Below are 20,153 nucleotides of genomic sequence, written 5' to 3' on the forward strand. Positions count from 1 at the left end.
TGAGTAATGTATGTGACTGATGACTCAAACAGTAAAATAACTTCCCAAACACAATGATATTCAGAGAGAGATCCAATCAAGGTATTCAAAAGCTAATATATAACTGTAGTTATATTAAAGTAAAATGCTTCTCTGGACTTTTTAATGAGTTTATATTTCTCTTTCCCTCTAGAAATCATGCAAGTGGATTTAGAGCTGGTGAGTAATTAACCATCGTCCGTCATGGCTGACCAAGCCTGCCATCCTCTGGTGGAAAAGCTCTGGGCAGGAGGCAGAGCAGCGGCAAGGTTACATCAGCTCACCATGGGCGACAGCACCAACATGACCCACAGTGATGCTGTCACTCCGTCAGCCCAGGAGGAGTCGTGCTGCTCTGGACAACAATCATCGCACGTGGACCACAAGGACACAAACGGCCTCTGCTGCAGAGAACGACACCACAGAGGCAGGAGGTTGTGTGCTCATGTTAATGTGTGTGTGTGCATATGTGCTTAACTGGTCTTAAAGATGTGCTGCACATGTGACAGTGAGCATACACTGTTATGGTTCTAGCTAAGCACCGACCTGTTTAGTGGGAAGTTACAACCAGGTGTGGCAGCAAAGTGTGCTGAACTCAGGGTGTCTGCTAGAACTGCATTGAAGCCAGAAGGTAGTGTGTATGCATGTGGATCCTGGACCAAGTGCCTTTAGATTAAACAGATCTTCCCTGATTTTGCTTGAATTTTGTAATCATTGTAATTTAAATTATGTGAAATGAACCAAATTAACTCTCCACTTCTTCAACATCACGGTGCAAACTTCGACCACTTGGAGTGACTGCTGGAAAAATCGAACCCATAAGAGCTTTCGGTAGCTTCATTCAGTGGGTGGCAGTATTGAGCCACACAGAGTGAAAGACTTCACAGTGCACAACACTCCTGTCACTGTTTCCTGCAGTGACGGCCATGATATCATGCATAGGTTTAATTATTGCACTGAATGTAATCCATATGAATGTGATTTATATGAGTAAGAGTTCCCTGTAGCGTAATCAGCCGGGAAGACTTACGTTAGGACTTAGTCAGACTTTTTTTTACCTAATTTAAAAGGCTTTTTACTGTTTTATTCTCAGAAATATTTATCATGTATTGATGTTTTTTTTTTTTTGTATTTAATTTGGTGCATTACCAAACAGTTGTTTGTCCGTCAGCTCACAGCTCTCCGTCCTTGTGTTTGGCTCTCCAGCTCTTCTCTGCTAATCCCAGTTGCCGTGACCTCTGACCCCAGGATGGCATCTTATGTAAGGTGCTGGTTAAGGAAAGCACACGGGAGCGGCCCGTGATCTGTTACACCAGGCAAGGTAAGCTCATTAACAGTGACTCCAGGCTAACAACAGCTACAAATAAACCTCAGTAGTGGAAATAGTAAACCAAACTTGTGCTGACATCAGAGAAAGGTGTTGGCTTCTGTTTCCGGTTCTCCAAATATAGGTATGATTTCTGCGTTTGGAACATATTTAACTGGGTTGTCTGAAGGGCGCTGAAACTTACACTTACCGTACATTAAAGAAACAGTATAGCCTGTTACAGAGTTTGTGTGTCCGTGTATGATTACACTCTCTGACATCTCACCCACCTCACTGACACACAATAGTCTCTTAACATGGGAGGATGGAGACAGCAGGGGGAAAGAAAATGCACCATGTGTGTGGTTACAATTTGCATCAGGTTTTTTTTTTTTTTTTTTGCATGTTCGCCTTTTAAAATTACATGACCTCCACGGTGCAAAACCTCTCTACTCCCCAGCACACACACACACACACACACACACACACACACACACAGTAGTATCCTCTAACTGCCTTTCCCCATCTGTCCTTTCCCTATCAGTGCGGGTGAGTCACTCTGCTCCAATAGTCCAATACGCAGCTGAAGAATCATGGCATCTCTTTCACTAAAGCCTCTCAGTTTTTCTACCGAAGCGTTAACACTGGCCCGACAATACTAGGAATACACTGTCCTTTGCCACGCTCTCCTTCCAGGCTACAATGTGAGCCCCCCTCCTCCTCCCACAGAGCTCCTGTTATGATTCTAGCTGACAGCGTCTACTCTGCGGTGGTAGACGCTCTGACGTCCTCCACTGTGACACATTTCTCAACAATAGAAACAATCTTGTAAGTTGCAGTTGCGTGCTGTCGATATATTCCTCTTTTGTTAGAGAAAGCAGTTTTGTTCAAGTGTCTCTCCCTCAGAACAAAACCCATCCTCCACAAATGGTCTTCTCTTGGCATCCTCTTGTTCTTAGATCTAAACGCAGCTTTTGACAGTGCAGACCACATTATTCCGATCCATCAGCTCAAGCACAAGTGTCCCTTTTCGGTTCTGCTTTGGACCGGTTTATCCAATACAACACTCCCACCAAGTCCCCACAGGGGAATCTTCGCTCATCCTCATCTTCCATATCCTGCAGACTACCCTACAACGGTCGGTCCAGTCCCCTGTTCCATTTATTTGCCCCGATTGTTGAATATTATTATACATTAAATAAAATACGACTCTTTCCGTTACTATGTTGTTGACATGTATTTAATCTCTCTTTAACCTCCTGAAAAAAGGATTTCTCTCTAACATCAAATGTTCATTCCCAAATAAGCACCCTCGTTGTTCTTTATTAAGAGCTTAACACTAAAACACCCAGCTAAGCTTCTTCTCCAGGGAAGGTGCCATCTCATTATGTCTTCACATTTTGATTTAACAGTTTCTAAATCCCGATTGGTCCGTGCAAGTGCATGACATGACCGCTTTCCCCTTTCAAACCAGAGAGAAAAACACAAATCCAAACTAGCATCGGCAGAAAATAGTACGTTCACCACTCATCCTTTCACACCTGATCACAGTCTGTTCAGTCTGTGTTGCTGCTGCTCTTGTGTGTGTTACAGCCACCTGTTGATCAGAGGAACTGTGTGAAACCGCTCTCATGGCGTCGGCTGCATCCTCGTGTGAGTGCACAAGAACTAAAAACTCCAGAGGATACCTTTAAAACCTGGACACCTCGTCCTCCTTATGAACACATTTGCATTTAGATGTGTTAAACCTGACTCAACTTAGCTCCAAAATGAGGATGTTTTTGCTGTCACGTCCAAACAAGTGAGTTTCTGTTCTGTTTCTGTGGACTGTTCAGAGGACTACAGCTAAACCGCTAGATCAGAAAACATCATCACTCCTGTTATATTCTCCCTTCAGCTGCAGAATATTTGAACAAAAAGCGCTGCATGGTCTTGTCCCAGCATACAGTATACATATATATTGCTGAACTCCTTTCCCCAAGAAACCTGAGGTCCTTTTTTATCTGTCGCTTATTCAAGGACAAAATCCTGAAATCCTCTTCCCTCCTCTATTAGAGTTCTTCTTTTAAGTCTATTCATGATTTCAACAAAGGACCTAAGGTGACTCCCTGTTGGCTTCTTGCTGTCCTGTGTTTGTCTGCATATCTGCGGCTGAATGAAGCATCCCTTCACCCCATTCGTCCCACTTTTCTGGATTCCCGTATTTTATCTTTGCTCCTCGCTGTCCTGTAAAGCTCAAGTGCCCTAAAAATATAAATAGACATTGAATCGCATTTTTAATGATCACACAAAAATGTGCACCAACAAACACAAAATCTAGGGAATTCCACAATTCCTGTTTGTTTTTTTTGTTTTTTTGTGACAAACTCTGATTTAAATTGTAAAAGATATTTTGCCAAATAGAGCATTAAAAAATGTGAGACCTTGTGTAATATGTATGCAGTTGGCTGTAATGTGTCTGCTTCAGGCGAGCTGAGAGGTGCTTAGGCATCAGGGGACAGCAGCCATGTGACCATGGTTGCAGGGATTGGTTTAGTGCAGATGTGACATCAGCAAGCCTCCCACTCCCTCCCTCCTCCCCTCTCTCTCTCCCAGTCCTTCTCCGCCTCTCTCTGCCTCTCTCTCTCTCTCTCTGTACCGCTCAGCTTTTTTTTTTTTTCCTCCTTTGCCTTTCCTCAGCATCCCCCCTCTCAGAGATGGCGTGTGTCGGTGCTGCTCCAGCGTCCTGGGCCTAACGTGCACACAGAGAGGACCCCCATCCCCCGATTAGCTGCATATTCCTCGGGTGTCTCCTCTCACTGTGTCCTCCTACTGCTGCCTCTCAGCTCTCCCCCCACCCCACCTCCCTGTGCGGGTGTCTGGGAGTTGGGCCCTTGGGGGTGGAGGGAATCAACATCGTGCTTCGCTGGGGAGCCGTGCAGAATTAGCTATGCCCTGCCCAGGCATCCTCTGACCGGCTGGATTTCTCCGTTTCTGTCCGCCTGCGCACCGGAGGACAACATAGGATGAGAATCAGCAAACATGATGCAAGGTAAATTATTTGAGCACTCTTCCTGCTCCTCCTTTATTATCCACATTTCCCCCCCTGCGTCCTCCTCCCGCCCTCTTGTGTCCTGCTGGGCCATTAAAGCCAGTGAATCCAGTGATGTGATCTGTCGTACCATAAAGACCTTTGAGCTGGGCTGACTTACATGCACAACCAGTGTGACAATGTGTCCGTTGTGAGTGTGTGTGTGTGTGTGTGTGTGTGTGTGTGTGTGTGTGTGTGTGTGTGAGATGCTGTTTGTCACAGATGGAAGCAAAATGCATGTGAAATGAAAGCAGAAGTGTGTGTGTGTGAGCTGTGGGTCTGTAAAGGACGAGCTGAAGCGAGCAGCAGTGTAGTTCTGCACTTGCTGATGTCCTGTTGTGTGAGTGTGTTGTGCATACACATGCCACATGAGGGCATATTGGAGGAGAGATCTGAGCAGTCCAGGAAGCTGCACTCATTCATCCCTGTGCTGCTGCTCCTACCAGTGCATGACATTATAATCACCCCAGTAGGACAAGCAGTGCTTAAACCATAAGGTCAAGTAAAGGTAAAGGATGCTGTACCAAAGTTAACAGTGGTGGAATGGTGTAAACTACATTATAAACTATGATGGAGGAGCTAAATCATAGCTCCAACCCTGCATGACAGATGCTGGGCCTTTACCATCCATTAATGCCAGCGTGGTAATGGAAGTTGGCTATTATTAGCAAAGGGCCTGCAGTCAGCCTGCCATGATATTGTACTCACTTCACGAGCTACACAACAACACAGATGCTGTCACATGCTTATCATAGCCTTTGTTAGCCACACATGCGTTGCTAATTACACAGTATGGGCTGTCGGGTGTAGTTAAAGACCTTCAGTGCATGTTATTTGGGCTCAAACATGGCTGCAGCACATGTGCAGCGATGACAACCGTCTTGCTGTGAGTTTCTCATCTCTGTGACAAAATAATTAACTGCTGTATCTCAGGGACATGGATTATAATCTTCAAACGACGAGAATTATCTCTCTCGTTTTGAAATGAGCTTCCTAGTCTTTGCTTAAATTTGTCCAAATGACCTCCTTTTGAACTGTAAGTTTATACCTGATTGCCAGATGTATCGACCGAGGCTTGACATTGACTCCAAGGTCTGTACCCGGGGTTTTGAATGTTTCAGCCCCGCAACTACAAATCACAGATACTTTACACTAACGCTGGCCATTTACCAGAGCATGGCACAAGGCGTTAATACAAGGACTAATCATCTGACCACACTGTGAAGCCAATTAGAAGGAGGACTGAGGAGTTAGCCACCATAGCAAATGGTGGTATTTCAGTATAATATTAATTACATTCATAGTATTAATCAGTAGGCGGTGGTAATGTGTAGTTTAATTGTTTGCCGCCTGCCAAAGACGAGGTTCAGTTGGTATATGCTAACACAATGTTAAAACTTCTTTCACAGTTTTAAACAAATTAGAAATAGAATAAAGGTTAAACAACAACACAGAAGATAAAGTGCAGGTGGCACACAAGAGCAGTGGGAGTGTAGGGGCTGGAGCACAAGCCAAGTATATCAAGAAGTGATTAGTACCAACACTGGTTGTGTTGCTAATGTCTTTCCTCTTTGTTTCAACCCAGATCTCTATCACTGACAACTGAGGCATGCTGTTGTTAAGCAGGCAGTGTTGCTTTGGCAGAGGAAGGTGTGTAAAAAAAAAACAAAACCTGCATAAGTAGATTTTATTTTTCACACCTTTGCACAACTGACAACCCGCGTGGATAACTGACAGTTTTAGTCTGTTTTAGTTCCCACTGGTCTTCTCGCTGATTTTGTTTCAGTCATCTGCTGAAAATACAGGACAAACAGTCAGAAAGATGAACTGGAGGGTTTGTTGTTGTACTTAGGAATAATAGTTTGACAGAAAAAAGCTTCTCCAGTTGTATCTGGCGGCCTTCGTTTTGCTTGCTCGGTAGTAAACTCCATCCACCGATGAAGGCCACCAGATGCAGCTGAAAGAAGTAAAACTAAGTGGACCTTGAGCGTAAGTTGGATGCCATGAAAAGCATCACAGTGCAAGGCTGTTACGGGAATCCAGCATTTGGTTTGGAGCCAGTTTGCAGGCGTAAACTTTTTGTTTTGAATTTAAAAAGTCGATGCTTCATGTCTGGATCTCACGTCTCACAGATACACTTGGACGTTACTTTCATACCACAGTGAAATGGACGCAGGATTGTGGGAATAACTATTTATTAATAATAACATTTTCTTTTTTTACTTTTGTCTGAAAACACGAGGAAATATTGATTTAGTGAAGAGTGACCGTGCTTCATATTGTGCAACACTGAAAAATACCTGTGTGTCCAAACATCCTGTCTCTGTTAGCATGAAGAAGACGACCCAAAGTTATCTTTATTTACGGCTAGTATCATTAATTACAACGATGCCCCTGTTTAATGAATGTTGTGGGCCGCTCCTCAGGCAAACTCTGTAAATGGGTTACAAAAGCAACGGCCCTCCTCTGATGCACAGCGTGAACTAAAAATCTGATTGTGATCTTGATCCGATCAGGATTGGTTCTCTATTTTTGCTGTTTATCACAGAAGACGCGTGCAGGTTAGGACTGGACAGAAGGCTCTCTGTTCTGAGCTGTCTCCGCTGATGAAGAGCCATGATGCAGGAATAATCTGTGCTACTGAGCAGCCCAGCTAGCTACTAATACATCACAGGCCCCGACATGTCCTCCAGTGCCCAGAGAGCTTCCTCCCAAGACCAGTGCCTTCACATTTACACTATTCATCTGGCCTATTATCAGGATTTCAGCAGAGTTTTAAAACAGAACAACCAGTACATGAATGAATGAGCTATCAACAATGCAAAATGCCAGTTTAGGGCACACAGTGTGTTCCTGTTTAAAACACAGATTACAAAAACTGTCCATCGTCCGGAACAAAAAACATGACGTAGGTTCCTGGGTTTTACCGCCCATATTTCCAGACAGATATTTCAAAGTAAGGATTCAAGGATTCAAGGAACTTTATTTGTCATACCAACACACATTTACACACGGGGAGGTACGAAATTACGTTAAGCCACGATAAATATATAGAATAAAATAGAGGTCCTATATAAAACAGAAGTACTGAGAGAAAAGAGCAGTATAAGATTAATTAACAGATATTTTTATAAATATTATTATAAACCTTTCTGATTGAAGAAAGTGCACAGTTACTTTGTGAGATTTACACTTTCGTCAAGTGGTGACATTTAGCCCACAAAGGTCAAGGACTTATTGATAATTATATTTGTTAAAGGCCGCCAAAAACACGAATATTGAATGGGGAAAAAAACAGACTGACCTTATATAATCTTATGAAGACACACTGTTGAGACAGCCTCTGCTCCAAGGCTGGATTTTTAGTTATTAGCATAGTTCTAAATGTGTTGGATACAAATGGGCACTCCTAGACTGTATGGTGTCATTGAACTCATCTGGAGTTGTTGTCATTGTCAACTACAGCATCTTTTATTTTTATTTACATCCACCATGGAGCCCGGAATCACACATTCATCCTACATATATTATCAGATAAAAAGGAGAAAATCAACTAGCATTTGTATTTTTTTTACTTGAAACAAACATCATAACCGCCGACAAATGGTTTCAGAAGTCGTTACGGGTGAAATGTTTCTGCTGCTTCGTTTGGAATTTGCTCATCACAGACACTAGTTTTTCCGACGTTTGTCGATCCGCCTCACATACTTTTACCCAGTGATGCTGCAAACCAGAAATAAAAGCACAGATGAAGCATTGCACGAGAGTTTCACACAGCAGTACTTACTGATACAGAAACCTTTGGGGCTGCACACATTGAACTGTGTCTTTTTGTTGGTTTTCTCTGATTCGAGCCAACCGTCAGTGCTGCAGGGGTCTTGGCATCCTGTTTGGCTGCTGTAGTAGATCTCTCCCCACTCTCCCTTGAATCTCGCTAATGAAGTGCACACATTGATCGACCTTTGCTCGTGTTTTCTTCCTGTTTTATACAGTTTTATATAGTCGGCGATGGGACACTGAGGGGGATTGCATCTGCGCCGCTTCATATTATATGGAAGCTGCTTCCAGATGGCAGGATGCTCGACACATTCATTCACATCAACATTGATGATGATGATGATGATGAGGGGTTACTGTATTTCCTGTTCATCCACCAGAACAGGTTCATCCTCGAGCCTGTTACTTTGTGTCATTTACTTTTAAGTGTATTTTAATGATAAGACATTAATGATGATTTTATATTAAGCTCCTGAACTTGACATTTATGCTTCATGATGTTTTTCCTCTCCACACCAGGACTGAAAAATCGAACAAGGAAAGCCCTGGGCTTACGAAAGAAAGACAAGGATACAGACACAACGTAAGTCTCACACTGTTAACACAGTTTTACAACCACCCACCTCAGAAAACAGCTTGAAAATTCATATCACATATCAAATTCATATCACACCTGAATACTTTTATGGCACTTACAGTAGAGTTGTGTCTCTATGTAATTAAGGATTAAACAAAAGTACTAAAAGTTTGGATTGAATGTTTGGTCAGATGTGTAATCATTTTTACTCAGTCTCTGATGAATTATTTCATGATTTACATCATTATTCTGCTGTTTTTAGACGTTTTTATTTAGGTGAAATTCTTGTATTGCTGCTTGTGAAGAGAATTTAGATTAATTTTGATATATTTGTGAATGTCAAAGAAAGCATATTATTTTGGAACGGTTGAACTGAACTTCTTTGTTACTTCAAACAGGAGTTCACCTGACAAAGACAGTGGAAGTGGAAGTGGGAAGAAAGGAAGTGTATGTACATTTTTAGCGGAAACTTTGCTCTCTGTTCTCTCTCTTCTAAATCATCCACATGTCGTTGGCATAAAGTTTTGAATGACACTTTGGACATTGTGAGGTTCACAGTGTGTGACAACACTGCTGTTACTTCTTTCTAAAGGATCATTCCTGTTTATCACAACTTTTGGGTCCCAGTTTTTGTAGTTTTGACCCTCGATTCTGTTTCTTTATGATAACTTTGTACTCGCCACAGTAACTGCTGAGATCTGGCAACACAGCAACAGGTTGTAAACAAGCCAACAGTTTATCCAAACCACTTTATTTGGGTCCATCTGAAATATTTTGTAATAATCTCTCATTGCACTGGAACACTGTAGGAATAATGACCAAAACTACTTAATTAACGCCCAGATTGTGATAAACCACACTTTTTTATGACAATTCAAGTATTTGTTCATGATTTATTTATACATATTGATCATTAGCACTGACATTTTAATACTAACTTAACTTTATCCTGCATTTGCTCCTTTTTGTTGCCAGAAAAAGGCCAACGGAGCACCGAATGGTTTCTATGGGGAGATCGACTGGGACAGATATGTAAGTATTCTCAGCCTGCTTGTTTTACTTGTACCCCTTTTTGATGTTTCTCATATTAATGTAAAATGTTCCTTTTAGTTCTGTGCTGTGTCAATCAGTGTCATCTAACGCTAGATTTAAGACGTTGCGAATCGAGTGGTAGCTACATATTGTGTGAGTCATCAGGAGCTTCAGCCAGGAAGCTGACCGTCTCAGGCAGGCCATCTGTGAAATCTGATTTATACACATTTATATGCAGAGCTGTTCACAGGGAAGAGTTGAGCGATGCCTCTGTTACAGCGTATGATAGGTTGGAAATGACTGCCACCCGTCTCCTCTCTCTTTTCCAGGCCTCTCCTGACGTGGATGAGGAGGGCTTCAGCCTCCGGCCTGGTGACGACGGCGGCGATGGTATCCTTTTAGCGAAGGGCGGAAGCAGCGGCAGCAGTAGTCTTGGGACTCTTCTCCTGAAAAACTATTGACCTGTTTGGCTGAGTGACTCATTGGATGAGTGCTTCATGGCATTAAATAGGCCAAATCAATAGTCCCTCCCTCTCTTGCCTTATCACATGTGCATGTCCCTGCAGAGGCAGCCGGACAGAGCCACATCACACTCAGATTGTCTTTCCAGTTGTCATTGAACCGCAGTTCTCATTAACAACTGACCCCCAGTTCACTGGTATTTTAAATTTGTGCTCCCTCAGGTGTCAGCAGCTGTATGTGTGAAGCAGATTTATAGAGAGCTGGTACTATGGAGACTTCCTCTGGGCGGGATGATTTAGCTGAGACGGAGCAGGAGTGTCAATTACAGCAGGTGTAATATTATTAACTGGGACACAGGAGACAGAGATAAAGAGTGGACACCTCACTCCTCTGCTGCAGTCAGCGGTGGAAGAAGTGCTCGGATCTGAAGTACTTAACTACCAATACCATCGAGTAAAAATTCTTGGTAAAAAGTAAAAGTCACATATTTCAATTCTGACTCAAAACACACTTAAAGTACCAAAAGTAAAAGTACCTATTATACAGAATGGCCCTTTTCAGAATAATTATATTGTAGGATTATAAATATCGATGCACTGTTGCAGCTGGCAAAGGTGGAGTTAACTTAAACTACTTTATATACTTTATCTCAGGGGTTAACAAAGTTTAAGCTTAAATTTTAATAGTAGATTCAGTAACTAGACACTAAACGTATCAGATAAATGTAGTGGAGTACACATATAAAAATGGAAATGAGGTATTGTATTCTGTTCTACTTTGTCCTTGACACGCGTTCACCAGCTTCCAAAGGAAAGCAGTTTTTCTCCTCCAGTGACTCAGAGGACGACGAGGACAGCAAGAAAAAGTTCAAAATTAAGATCAAGCCGCTGGTGTCGGACAGCGCCAAGTGCGTCCCTCCATCTATGGACGAGCTAAAAGCCTCAGTGGGAGGCCTGGCACTCTCTCCATCTCTGGTGAGCGCTGCCGATCGGCATTTCTTGTTCTGCTACACATTACTGAAGGGCACAAATCACCCACACACACACACACACACACACTGAAGTAACAGCTACTGTATTCTCTCAGTCTCACAACCTCTCTGTGTTTGTCTTTTCTGCTCACTTTATCCGATGTCATCTTGTAGAAGAGAAGTCCGGTAAGCCCGTCATTCATTTTCTCACCTGTATCACCACAAACAGGGACTGCATGGCATGAGTTCACTTAGAAATGCTTATGGTAGCTCACTTATAAATTACTGTAACAGCTTCACCCCTTTTTATTTTTCCGCATGCAGTGTTTCTGTGTTAGTGTCTCTAGGCCTTAAACAGCGTCACTTTTTTTGTTGACTTTTTTCTGTTTAGCTACAGCTTTACTTGAACCCGTCTTGCAAAGCGTGTGTGTTACATAATGCACAGTAAACATAACACAAGACAAAGCTGCAAACCTATTGATTTGGTCTCAGTGGAGCTTACACGCCGGGTGACCTGCAGCATTCAGTGTACAGTGTTCAGTGTGTGTCGGTCGTAGGTGATGCTGGTATTTGTCCTCGTAATCTTGAGGGTGTTATGGCTGCATTATTATGGCTTTGCGGTGCAAGTAAAGAGGTGCGGTGTGTGCAGTTTTTAGTTGGTGTCCATTTGACTGATTTGTCACTCACTCTCTGACCCAGGTCTGTTCTCTCTTCCTTTTTGCTGGTCTCAGAGACGCAGCCCGGTGAGTTTCTTACATCATCCGCTGGCTGTTTCCCCAGCTGACAACCTGAAACTCAGCTTTCTAATCTCTGCTGCCTGACCTGTTTTTTAAAAAGATGCAGTGCAAAAACGTAGAAGGATGTACAGCAAAATGAGAATAATCCATCTAACTCAAACGGGATTTAGTTTCAAGAATGTAATTATCTTTTAAACAAGTGAAACATATGACAATGTGGTGACAAAGGTTTATGTATTTGCAATGCAGTTTATTAGTTATCTATGACTAAAGTCTTATTTGTGTCTAGAAAATGATTAAAGACGTTAAAACATGTATCAAGTTCCACCTAATCTTTTTAAAATTGAAAAGAACCAAAGAAGAATTGCATGTTATTATAAATATTATCTATATGCTCAAATTATCTTTTCTCTGGATCCTATCTTTTGCAGGGGCTGATAAAAAGGAACTTATCCTGTAAGTACACTTATTTGGAAATACTTTTTTAGTATCTATCCTGCGTCTGTTCGTGTACTGCAGTGTTTTGACCTAAATGCTAACATGCTGATACGTAGCAGGTCAAACGTTGTAAACCATGTTTACCTTCTTAGCTCGGCGTGTTAGCATGCAAACATCTTGCTGATTAGCACTAAACACCAAGTACAGCTGCAGGTGCACATGGTTTGCATGTACTGGTCATAAACCAAAGAATTGGGCAAAGTGAAACTTTGAAAGGAGAGAGAGGAGCTAAAGCTTTTTGTGATTTGAGTTCATTCAGATACAAGTGAAGCAGGCCAACAGTTGAGTTTTTGTCATGTGTCCAGGTGAAGAGATTGCCAGACCCAGACGCTCCACCCCCACACCGAGCCCCGCCCCTGAGACGCCAAGGTCTGTCACTCTTTTAGCACTGAACTGAATGCCCCTCTGTGCGTTTTTGTTCTAGATGTGCCATCAATAACGGTGGAGTAGGAATTTGAAGAAGCAGACACTGTTTTTTTTAAAGTTGCACGTCTCCTCTTGCAGTGACAGGCTGTCGCAGAACGTTCCCGCCTTTTTTGGGCTGCCCTCAGAGACCAAATATGCCAGATATGATGGTCTGTCCCCGTGTCAATAGTACATCACACAGACTGATTCTGATTCATGTAGCAGGTGCAGTTTATAGAGGTGACGTTCATTGTGTCTTCCGTTGTCCAATCACAGTGGTCCCCACGGAGATGTGGGGGGACTCGAGGCCACACTCCGAATCGGCGCTGAGCAGAAGTTTCCCGACAGGCGGTGAGCTGGCATGAACAAACCTCCCTTTGTCTTTGTTGTGGGAGTGACATCTGTGACATATTTGAAATGTTGTAATCATCATCGTCATCATCATCATCATCCTTGTTGCAGCTCCTCCTCCTCTTCCTCCAAAAAACATTCCGTCAAGAAGTCATTACGGCTATCCTTCGGACCCTGCTGGTAAATGTAGTTTTAAAAGCAGCGCTGTGTATCAGTCATACAGGGACGTCCCACGACAGCTCTGATCTAAATGCTTCCTCCAATTCTTTGCAGCTGATCTACCCAACGGACGGGCAGCTCGCAGCTCCGCCCCCATCTACCTGAACGTGCTGTCCCCCGCCTCCTACCGAGGCTCCCCCGCCCCCGACCTGGACGACGTCTTCGGCCCCATGGAGAGCCCCCACACCAGTGAGGACACGGTGTCTCCCAGATGGGTTACTTTCGCTGAGGACAGACCCCCTCCGCCTGATGAACCCGCTCCCCCTCCGCCACCGGACTCTCCTCCCCCGGACACACCCTCGTCCACCCCCTCCACCCCCTGCCTCTCCCCAGGACCGCCTCCAAACGAGCCCCCGCCTTCGCCTCCGCTGTTTTCCCCCGGGTCTCCTCCTCCCTTCACACCACCAGACTCTCCCCCCTCCATCGTGCTCGGACCTCCTCCTCCGGATGAACCGGCCCCTCCCCTGCCTCCCGACTTCTCCCCTTCTAATTCTCCCCCCCTATGCCTCGACGATGAGGCGATCGATGAGGAGGTGCTGCAGTTTGCAGAGTACTGTCCGTCCCCTGCCCCCATCAGCCCCGTGCCCCCTCTGCCAGCAGAGCGGAGGTCTCCTCGGACAGGAGTCATATCTCCCCTGGTCCTGGGGGGTGTGGGGGGAAAGAGGACTCCAGAGGGAGCCTACCTGAGAGATGACATCCCAGACTTTGTGGGTTCACCCAGAGAGCTGACGCCGAGCTTCAGGGGCACGCCCCCTCCTCTCCCTCCGACCACCTACAGGTCCATCATGTCTTCCCCGGGACCCCACTCAGGCAGCGGTCAGTGCTCTGGTCTCTCTGCATGTTTACAAAGTGTGACTGCAGTGTATTTAAACTCTGTAGAGCCTTTAGCTTGATTTGTTTGAACAAGTAAGGATCAGTGCCACCAGAAAGTCCCACTGAGGTGCTTGAAATGCAGATCTGTTAGCCTTCAGTAAATATAAACAACAAAGGTCAATACAACAAAGACCAGAAGAACCATTTTGACTCGCTGACTCCTTTATTATGTAGGAAACTTTCTTCAAAGCAGTTTTACTAACTTTTTTAGAAGCTTGTAGCGACTGATACAGTGACAAAAATGACCTTCAGTTAAATTCTAACATATTATAGCTTTGACTTAATTCAGTCTGAATCCAACTAGAAAAATAACATTATATTAATACAGTTACCAGAAATAATGAGGCCATGTAACAAGTGCTAATGTATAATATGATAAAACTCCTAATAGAATGGAAGTGCTTTCATTATTAGCCTGAATCATTGCTTCATCAGTACAAATTGCTTGAATCTTGTTGTGAGAGTTTCTGGTTACATCAAAAAATATATTATTTTCCATTTTAAGGGGAACCTTCATGTATTTATTTTGTTAGTTAGAGCCTCACAGGCTTGTAAAGGTCCTTGTAGTTCACTGCCCTAAAAGAATTTCCATGATTTTATGACGTAATGTTGAATTGTGTCTGTCAGACTTAGAATAAATAATCATCTTAGTCTCAGGCTCTCACTGGAGGTAAATGGGTTTCTTACTGACATCTTGTGGTGTGATTGTAAGGTAGCAGCCTCAGTGTTCTCTGTATGATGTCCCTCCACAAACTTAGATATAAGGACTCCAAACTCCAATTATACTGAAAAAAAACATAGAGTTGGTGATTGATGGATGGATTGATAAGCCACAGACACTTCCACCTCAGACAGACAGCTGCTCTCATTTCTGTTTGCTTCTGAAAAGAGTTAGAAGTTAGAGGTGAATTTTAGAAGATAAGATAAAATAAAATCGCAGCTCTTCAGACGGACGAAGAGAGTTTTGCTGAGCTGACAGAAGTGCACACAGCACAGCAGCACTGGCTCCCTGAAAGTGACATGAGTAGGAACGCTGTGGCTGATGTTGAAGGGAAGCCTGTCCCACTGCGATCTGAAGGCTGTGCTAACCACAAACGCTGCTATTTGCCGCAGGCCCCTCGTCTCCAGCTCGTCCTGCCACGCCTCAGTCTCGAGGCAGTCCGGTCCCTCCGCCTCCTCCTCCTCGGCCGTCCTCGCGACCAAAGCTGCCCCCTGGGAAACCAATCACAGACCTGGTACATGTGAAGCGCCTTTTCTTTTCTCTGACTCTGTTTGCCCTCCTCTCCTTTGGTGACCTTTTAGTCTGATACTGAAATACATTGTGGTTATTATTAAATCACTTTGTCACTGTTGTGTTGTTACTTCACTGCAATCAAAGCACATGTTGTTCTGTACTGTCTCCAGTCTCGGCCCTTCAGTCCGCCGGTGTCAGGCAGCCCCCCGCCCTTCGCCCCCCTGGCTCGGGCAGAGAGCTCTTCGTCCATCTCTTCCATCACCTTGCAGAGTGCGGCGTCCACTCCCACCTTAGGACGGGACCTTAACCTGTCAGGTACACTGCCAGCAAGGCATCTGTTCCTCTCTGGCCTCACATCTCAGTCTGTGTCTGTGTGGTCTGTCGCTCATCATCGTGTCCTTGCCTCACAGTCTTGTTCCCTCTCCATGACTCTCTTCTCCTCATGTCTCTGCTCACTCAGAGGCCTCGCAGCCTCTGGTATGGTTTGACCACGGCAGGTTTTATTTAGCTTTTGAAGGTGAGTTGAGCCAGAAAGCTACTGTAGTCCCACTAGTGCATGGACTGAAAGCAGCCGCCCTCCTTTCACCTGCTGTCCTGTCCACGCTCATGTTCACTGAGCTAGAAAATTGCTTCCCATCCCATGTCCTGCTCACGCACCTAGGCTCTGGTTTATAGATGGATTTTTGAGTTTTGGCTTTTCCTGTTTGCTTATGGGTCACAACCATAGCTGATCATTTGAGAGGCAGATAAAGTCCAAAGTGAAGATCGTAATAAAGGTGCTGCTTGTGTGTGCTCCACAGGATGCTCCAGAGGACCCAGCCCGCTCACCATGGGACCCCAGGACACTCTGCCGGTGGCAGCTGCCTTCACAGAAACCATCAACGCCTACTTCAAAGGCGCAGACCCCAGCAAGTAGGCACACATTTCCCTGTTTTGTAGACAGACCATTACATGTGCACTGACCCGTATGTGTTGCGTTTGTGTTTAATGTCATCATGTAGCAAGATGAAGAGCTTGTGAGTCTCTTTCTATTGACTAATGATGTGAATACATTCCTGGCAGCTACAAATCGACTTTGTACTTCAGCGTTGGGAAATCTGAGTGTGTTTTCATTCGCCGTGATGTCACCCTGTGTCCTAGATGTGTTGTTAAGATCACGGGGGAGATGGTGCTGTCCTTCCCTGCGGGCATAACCAGGCATTTTGCCAGCCACCCAACACAACCCGTGCTCACCTTCAGCATCAGCAACTACAGCCGACTGGAGCAGGTCCTCCCCAACCCACAGCTGCTGTGCTGGTAAGAACAGCGCTAAAGTCTGATCTAATGATCTAGTGTCTGCACGGCTCATGGAGCAACTTCATGTTGTGATCGCCTCAATTGAATATGTACCTCTCCTCCCTCAGTGAGTCCACGACAGACAGAGAAGACACCAGGGAGTTCTGGGTGAATATGCCAAACCTGATGAGCCACCTGAGAAAAGTGGCTGAACAGAAGCCTCAGGCGACATATTACAACGTGGACATGATCAAATATCAGGTATAAAAAATGTCCATACATCTGTGTTGCTCTGATTTTAGTGTCTGTCCATCCATATGTCTTGTGTTTCTGTGTCTCAGGTGTCAGCAGAGGGCATCCAGTCCACTCCTTTGAACCTGGCGGTGAGTTGGCGAGGCGACGCAACCAACACAGACCTTAGAATAGACTACAAATACAACACCGAGGCCATGGCCGCACCCGTGCCACTACATAACATTCATTTCCTAGTTCCTGTGGATGGAGGCATGGCCAAGGTCCAGGCCATGATCCCCCCCGCCACCTGGTAAGGACTCCTTACATTTAGGACTGATGCTATTTCCTACCCCTCCTCCAAAATTATGGAACATTCAGATACTCTGTTGTAAAATGGGAATTGAAACAGGAAATTTAATAGCATTATTTGAAGTTGGTGCACTGTTTACCAGCTATCCAGTTGTAGTCATAGTAGTTTGTGGTGGAAATTGCATTTATCTGCTGGCTCAGTGGTCTGTGTATACAGGTATGAGCAGTTTGTACTGTTTTTGAGCTTCAATGTGAGCACAAGGAAGAACATGCAACTGTATTGTGGATAGAAAACTTTGAGTTTCTCTGTATGAGCTTAGACGCTGACGTAGGGTTAATTTATTTCCTCTAGCTCAAACTCTTTCATGTACCATCATTTTCTCATGTAGGAATCCAGAGCAGCAGACAATACAATGGAAAATACCCAGCCTCTCCCATAGATCTGACAATGGAGGTAAGTGTTTGTAATGTTCTTAGTATTTATTGAATTGGTTTGTACTCTTTATTCTTTTAAATCTAAATTTATCATTTCAGTTCAGAAATGCATAAACAAATCAATACTGTATCTGTGTCCCACAGGCGTTGGGGCTCTTCTGGGCCGGTTCCAGATGTCAGAAGGTCTCTGTAAACCCTCCCAGCTGTCGGTCCAGTTCACCAGTGAGGGAAGCACTCTGTCGGGGTGCGACATCCAGCTGGTTGGGACTGGCTACCGGCTATCGCTGATCAAGAAGAGATTTGCTGCAGGTCAGTTTGAGTATCAGAGATGTGTGCGACCTTTCAGCGACTGACACACACACACACACACACACACACACTGAACGTCTCAGTTTGCTGACATGCTTCGTTTTGCTTCACAGGGAAATATTTGGCGGATAACTAGTGGACCTGTTTGTGAACGGAACCAAAAGAATCAATGGCTTTTGACTGTGAAGACTATGGATCCATCCCATGTTTAGTGCATTTGAAACTTTATCTTTCGCAACCATTAGAGTTAATGGTTGAGATTTAACAGAATAACAGCACACACACACACACACACACACACAGACGATATTTGACTTCATAACATCATATTCAGTAGACTGACTGCTGCTGAGTTTATGCAAGTAAATACAAATCATTAGTTTTGAGGACTTGGAACACTTATGGGCTTACATGGAGTAAAATATAGGGAAACCCTGATTCTTTGTTCTTGTTAACATAAGTGTGGATTCACACGGTGATCCAGCCTTATTCATTGCAGTGTCTTTTGTCTAACTGGTTGTCTTTGCAAATGCACTGTAAAAGATAATGTGAATAGATTATATAATATTAAAACAATCTTAAACAAGGTGGAAAAGAATGGATAATGTAAAAAAGGGGGTGTAGTATAGGGTTGCTTTGCAGTTGTATTCCAGTAAGTTTTAGGTTACATGGTAATATCTGATTTACACTGCCACCTCAAATCAGATTTCTTTTCCCACCACGTGTGACTGATCTTTATCGTTGTCTAAGCAGAATGGGTGTTTCTGCGTAGACAGCCTTTGACACGTCACAGCCCATTTCTATCAGTCTTGTGATTGAAGGTGACTGGTCAGTTCGCAGTTCAAAATGACCCGCAGCGCTGGACTAACATCAGCACTCTTAATCTGAAGGTGCTTTTTATATAGAATTATATTTGTGCCAAAATCTGGATCGCATGATGTGGACTTGGGATTGGAATTGTTTCCCAGCACATAAATTACATTTTCTAGAGGTATTATCATCGTGCAAAGAATACTTTAATTCAAGCAGGAAAACATGTTTTATATAAATAACTGATCACAACATTGCTTTTATGTGAAGGAGGTTGCTGGTAGTGACAAACCCCACAGCAAATTATGACCCTAACCCTAATCCTGACCTGTTTAGCTCATTATTTTGTCGTTTTCATTAAAAAAAAGCTCCGATAAACCCACTGTACGCAACCTGCTCAGCATCAAACAGCAGATATCAAAGTTAGCAACTAGCTGATGAACACTTAGCTGCTGAGATGTCATTTTTTCCCTCTCAGGAGTCGGTAGAGACCAAAAACGGAGCTAAAAGGATGTAAGAATTGGACAGATGGCCTGAAAAATGACCCCAAATGAAGCTCATGTTGCAGCATGTCTGCTGGATGTGTTAATCTGTAATTGAATACTATTGAATATCCAGCAGACTTAAACATAAACCACGTACAGACTAACTTCCAAACAGAATTTCGACGAGGTATTTAACCAAAAATAACCTACGTATACTTTACGTGTGTCTTTGGTGCACCTGCTTACCGTTAAACTACCAGATAAGTTTATTATTGTTTGCGTAGATGGATAATAGCAAACATATAAATACACTTAGTGAGCACGGACTAGATTTTAATTTGCTTAAATTGAATTGTTTTAGAGTGATTTCAAACAAATTCTCCAAAATATAATTTATGTGCTTGCAAAAAAGAATATATTTCTTGTGCTGAAAACGTCCCATCCCGTGATCAGGATTGAAGCACACACACATATAATGCTATACTTTTACACGCGCAGCCTTCGTCGCTACTTCCATGGCGTTTTGCCGTCAATGGGTCATGTGAACAGAGAGTTGAAACGGTCAGTAAATCAGCCACAGCAGTTTGAGCTGCCGGAGAGCAAAATCACCACATCAGCACTACGGGCACGTGCAATGCTGAGATACATCAAATTTCCTCCATCACAGGACGTTAGCGGTATTTGTGGTGGTGTGAGAGGTCAATTTTTGTAACCGTCAGGCCATACTTGTGTGACCAACCGACGCTGCTACTTTCACTGGAACAGTT

The 20,153-nt window shown here is 43.8% G+C and overlaps 1 protein-coding gene across 1 annotated transcript; it reads left to right on the plus strand.

The window, feature by feature from the left end:
- The first annotated feature begins 327 nt into the window (after window positions 1–327).
- On the plus strand, window positions 328–19,010 carry LOC139214029 (SH3-containing GRB2-like protein 3-interacting protein 1). Its single transcript, XM_070844766.1, has 26 exons — window positions 328–452; window positions 1,225–1,339; window positions 4,004–4,355; window positions 8,691–8,754; window positions 9,147–9,195; window positions 9,724–9,780; window positions 10,110–10,170; window positions 11,044–11,216; window positions 11,387–11,398; window positions 11,944–11,955; window positions 12,381–12,405; window positions 12,753–12,816; window positions 12,958–13,022; window positions 13,129–13,203; window positions 13,315–13,383; window positions 13,477–14,238; window positions 15,409–15,530; window positions 15,700–15,844; window positions 15,990–16,046; window positions 16,330–16,441; window positions 16,670–16,825; window positions 16,933–17,065; window positions 17,146–17,348; window positions 17,737–17,801; window positions 17,927–18,091; window positions 18,205–19,010. Exons 3-26 carry the CDS (start codon window positions 4,346–4,348, stop codon window positions 18,225–18,227), a joined length of 2,679 nt encoding a protein of 892 aa, XP_070700867.1. The 5' UTR covers window positions 328–452; window positions 1,225–1,339; window positions 4,004–4,345; the 3' UTR covers window positions 18,228–19,010.
- The last annotated feature ends 1,143 nt before the right edge of the window (window positions 19,011–20,153 follow it).

Source organism: Pempheris klunzingeri, chromosome 15 (genome assembly GCF_042242105.1).
Source record: "Pempheris klunzingeri isolate RE-2024b chromosome 15, fPemKlu1.hap1, whole genome shotgun sequence".
Taxonomy (NCBI): domain Eukaryota; kingdom Metazoa; phylum Chordata; class Actinopteri; order Acropomatiformes; family Pempheridae; genus Pempheris; species Pempheris klunzingeri.

Coding starts and splice junctions, on each gene's coding strand:
- LOC139214029 (XM_070844766.1), top strand. Junction 12,406..12,752: donor GATAAAAAGGAACTTATCCT/GTAAGTACACTT, acceptor TCATGTGTCCAG/GTGAAGAGATTGCCAGACCC. Junction 13,384..13,476: donor CTATCCTTCGGACCCTGCTG/GTAAATGTAGTT, acceptor AATTCTTTGCAG/CTGATCTACCCAACGGACGG.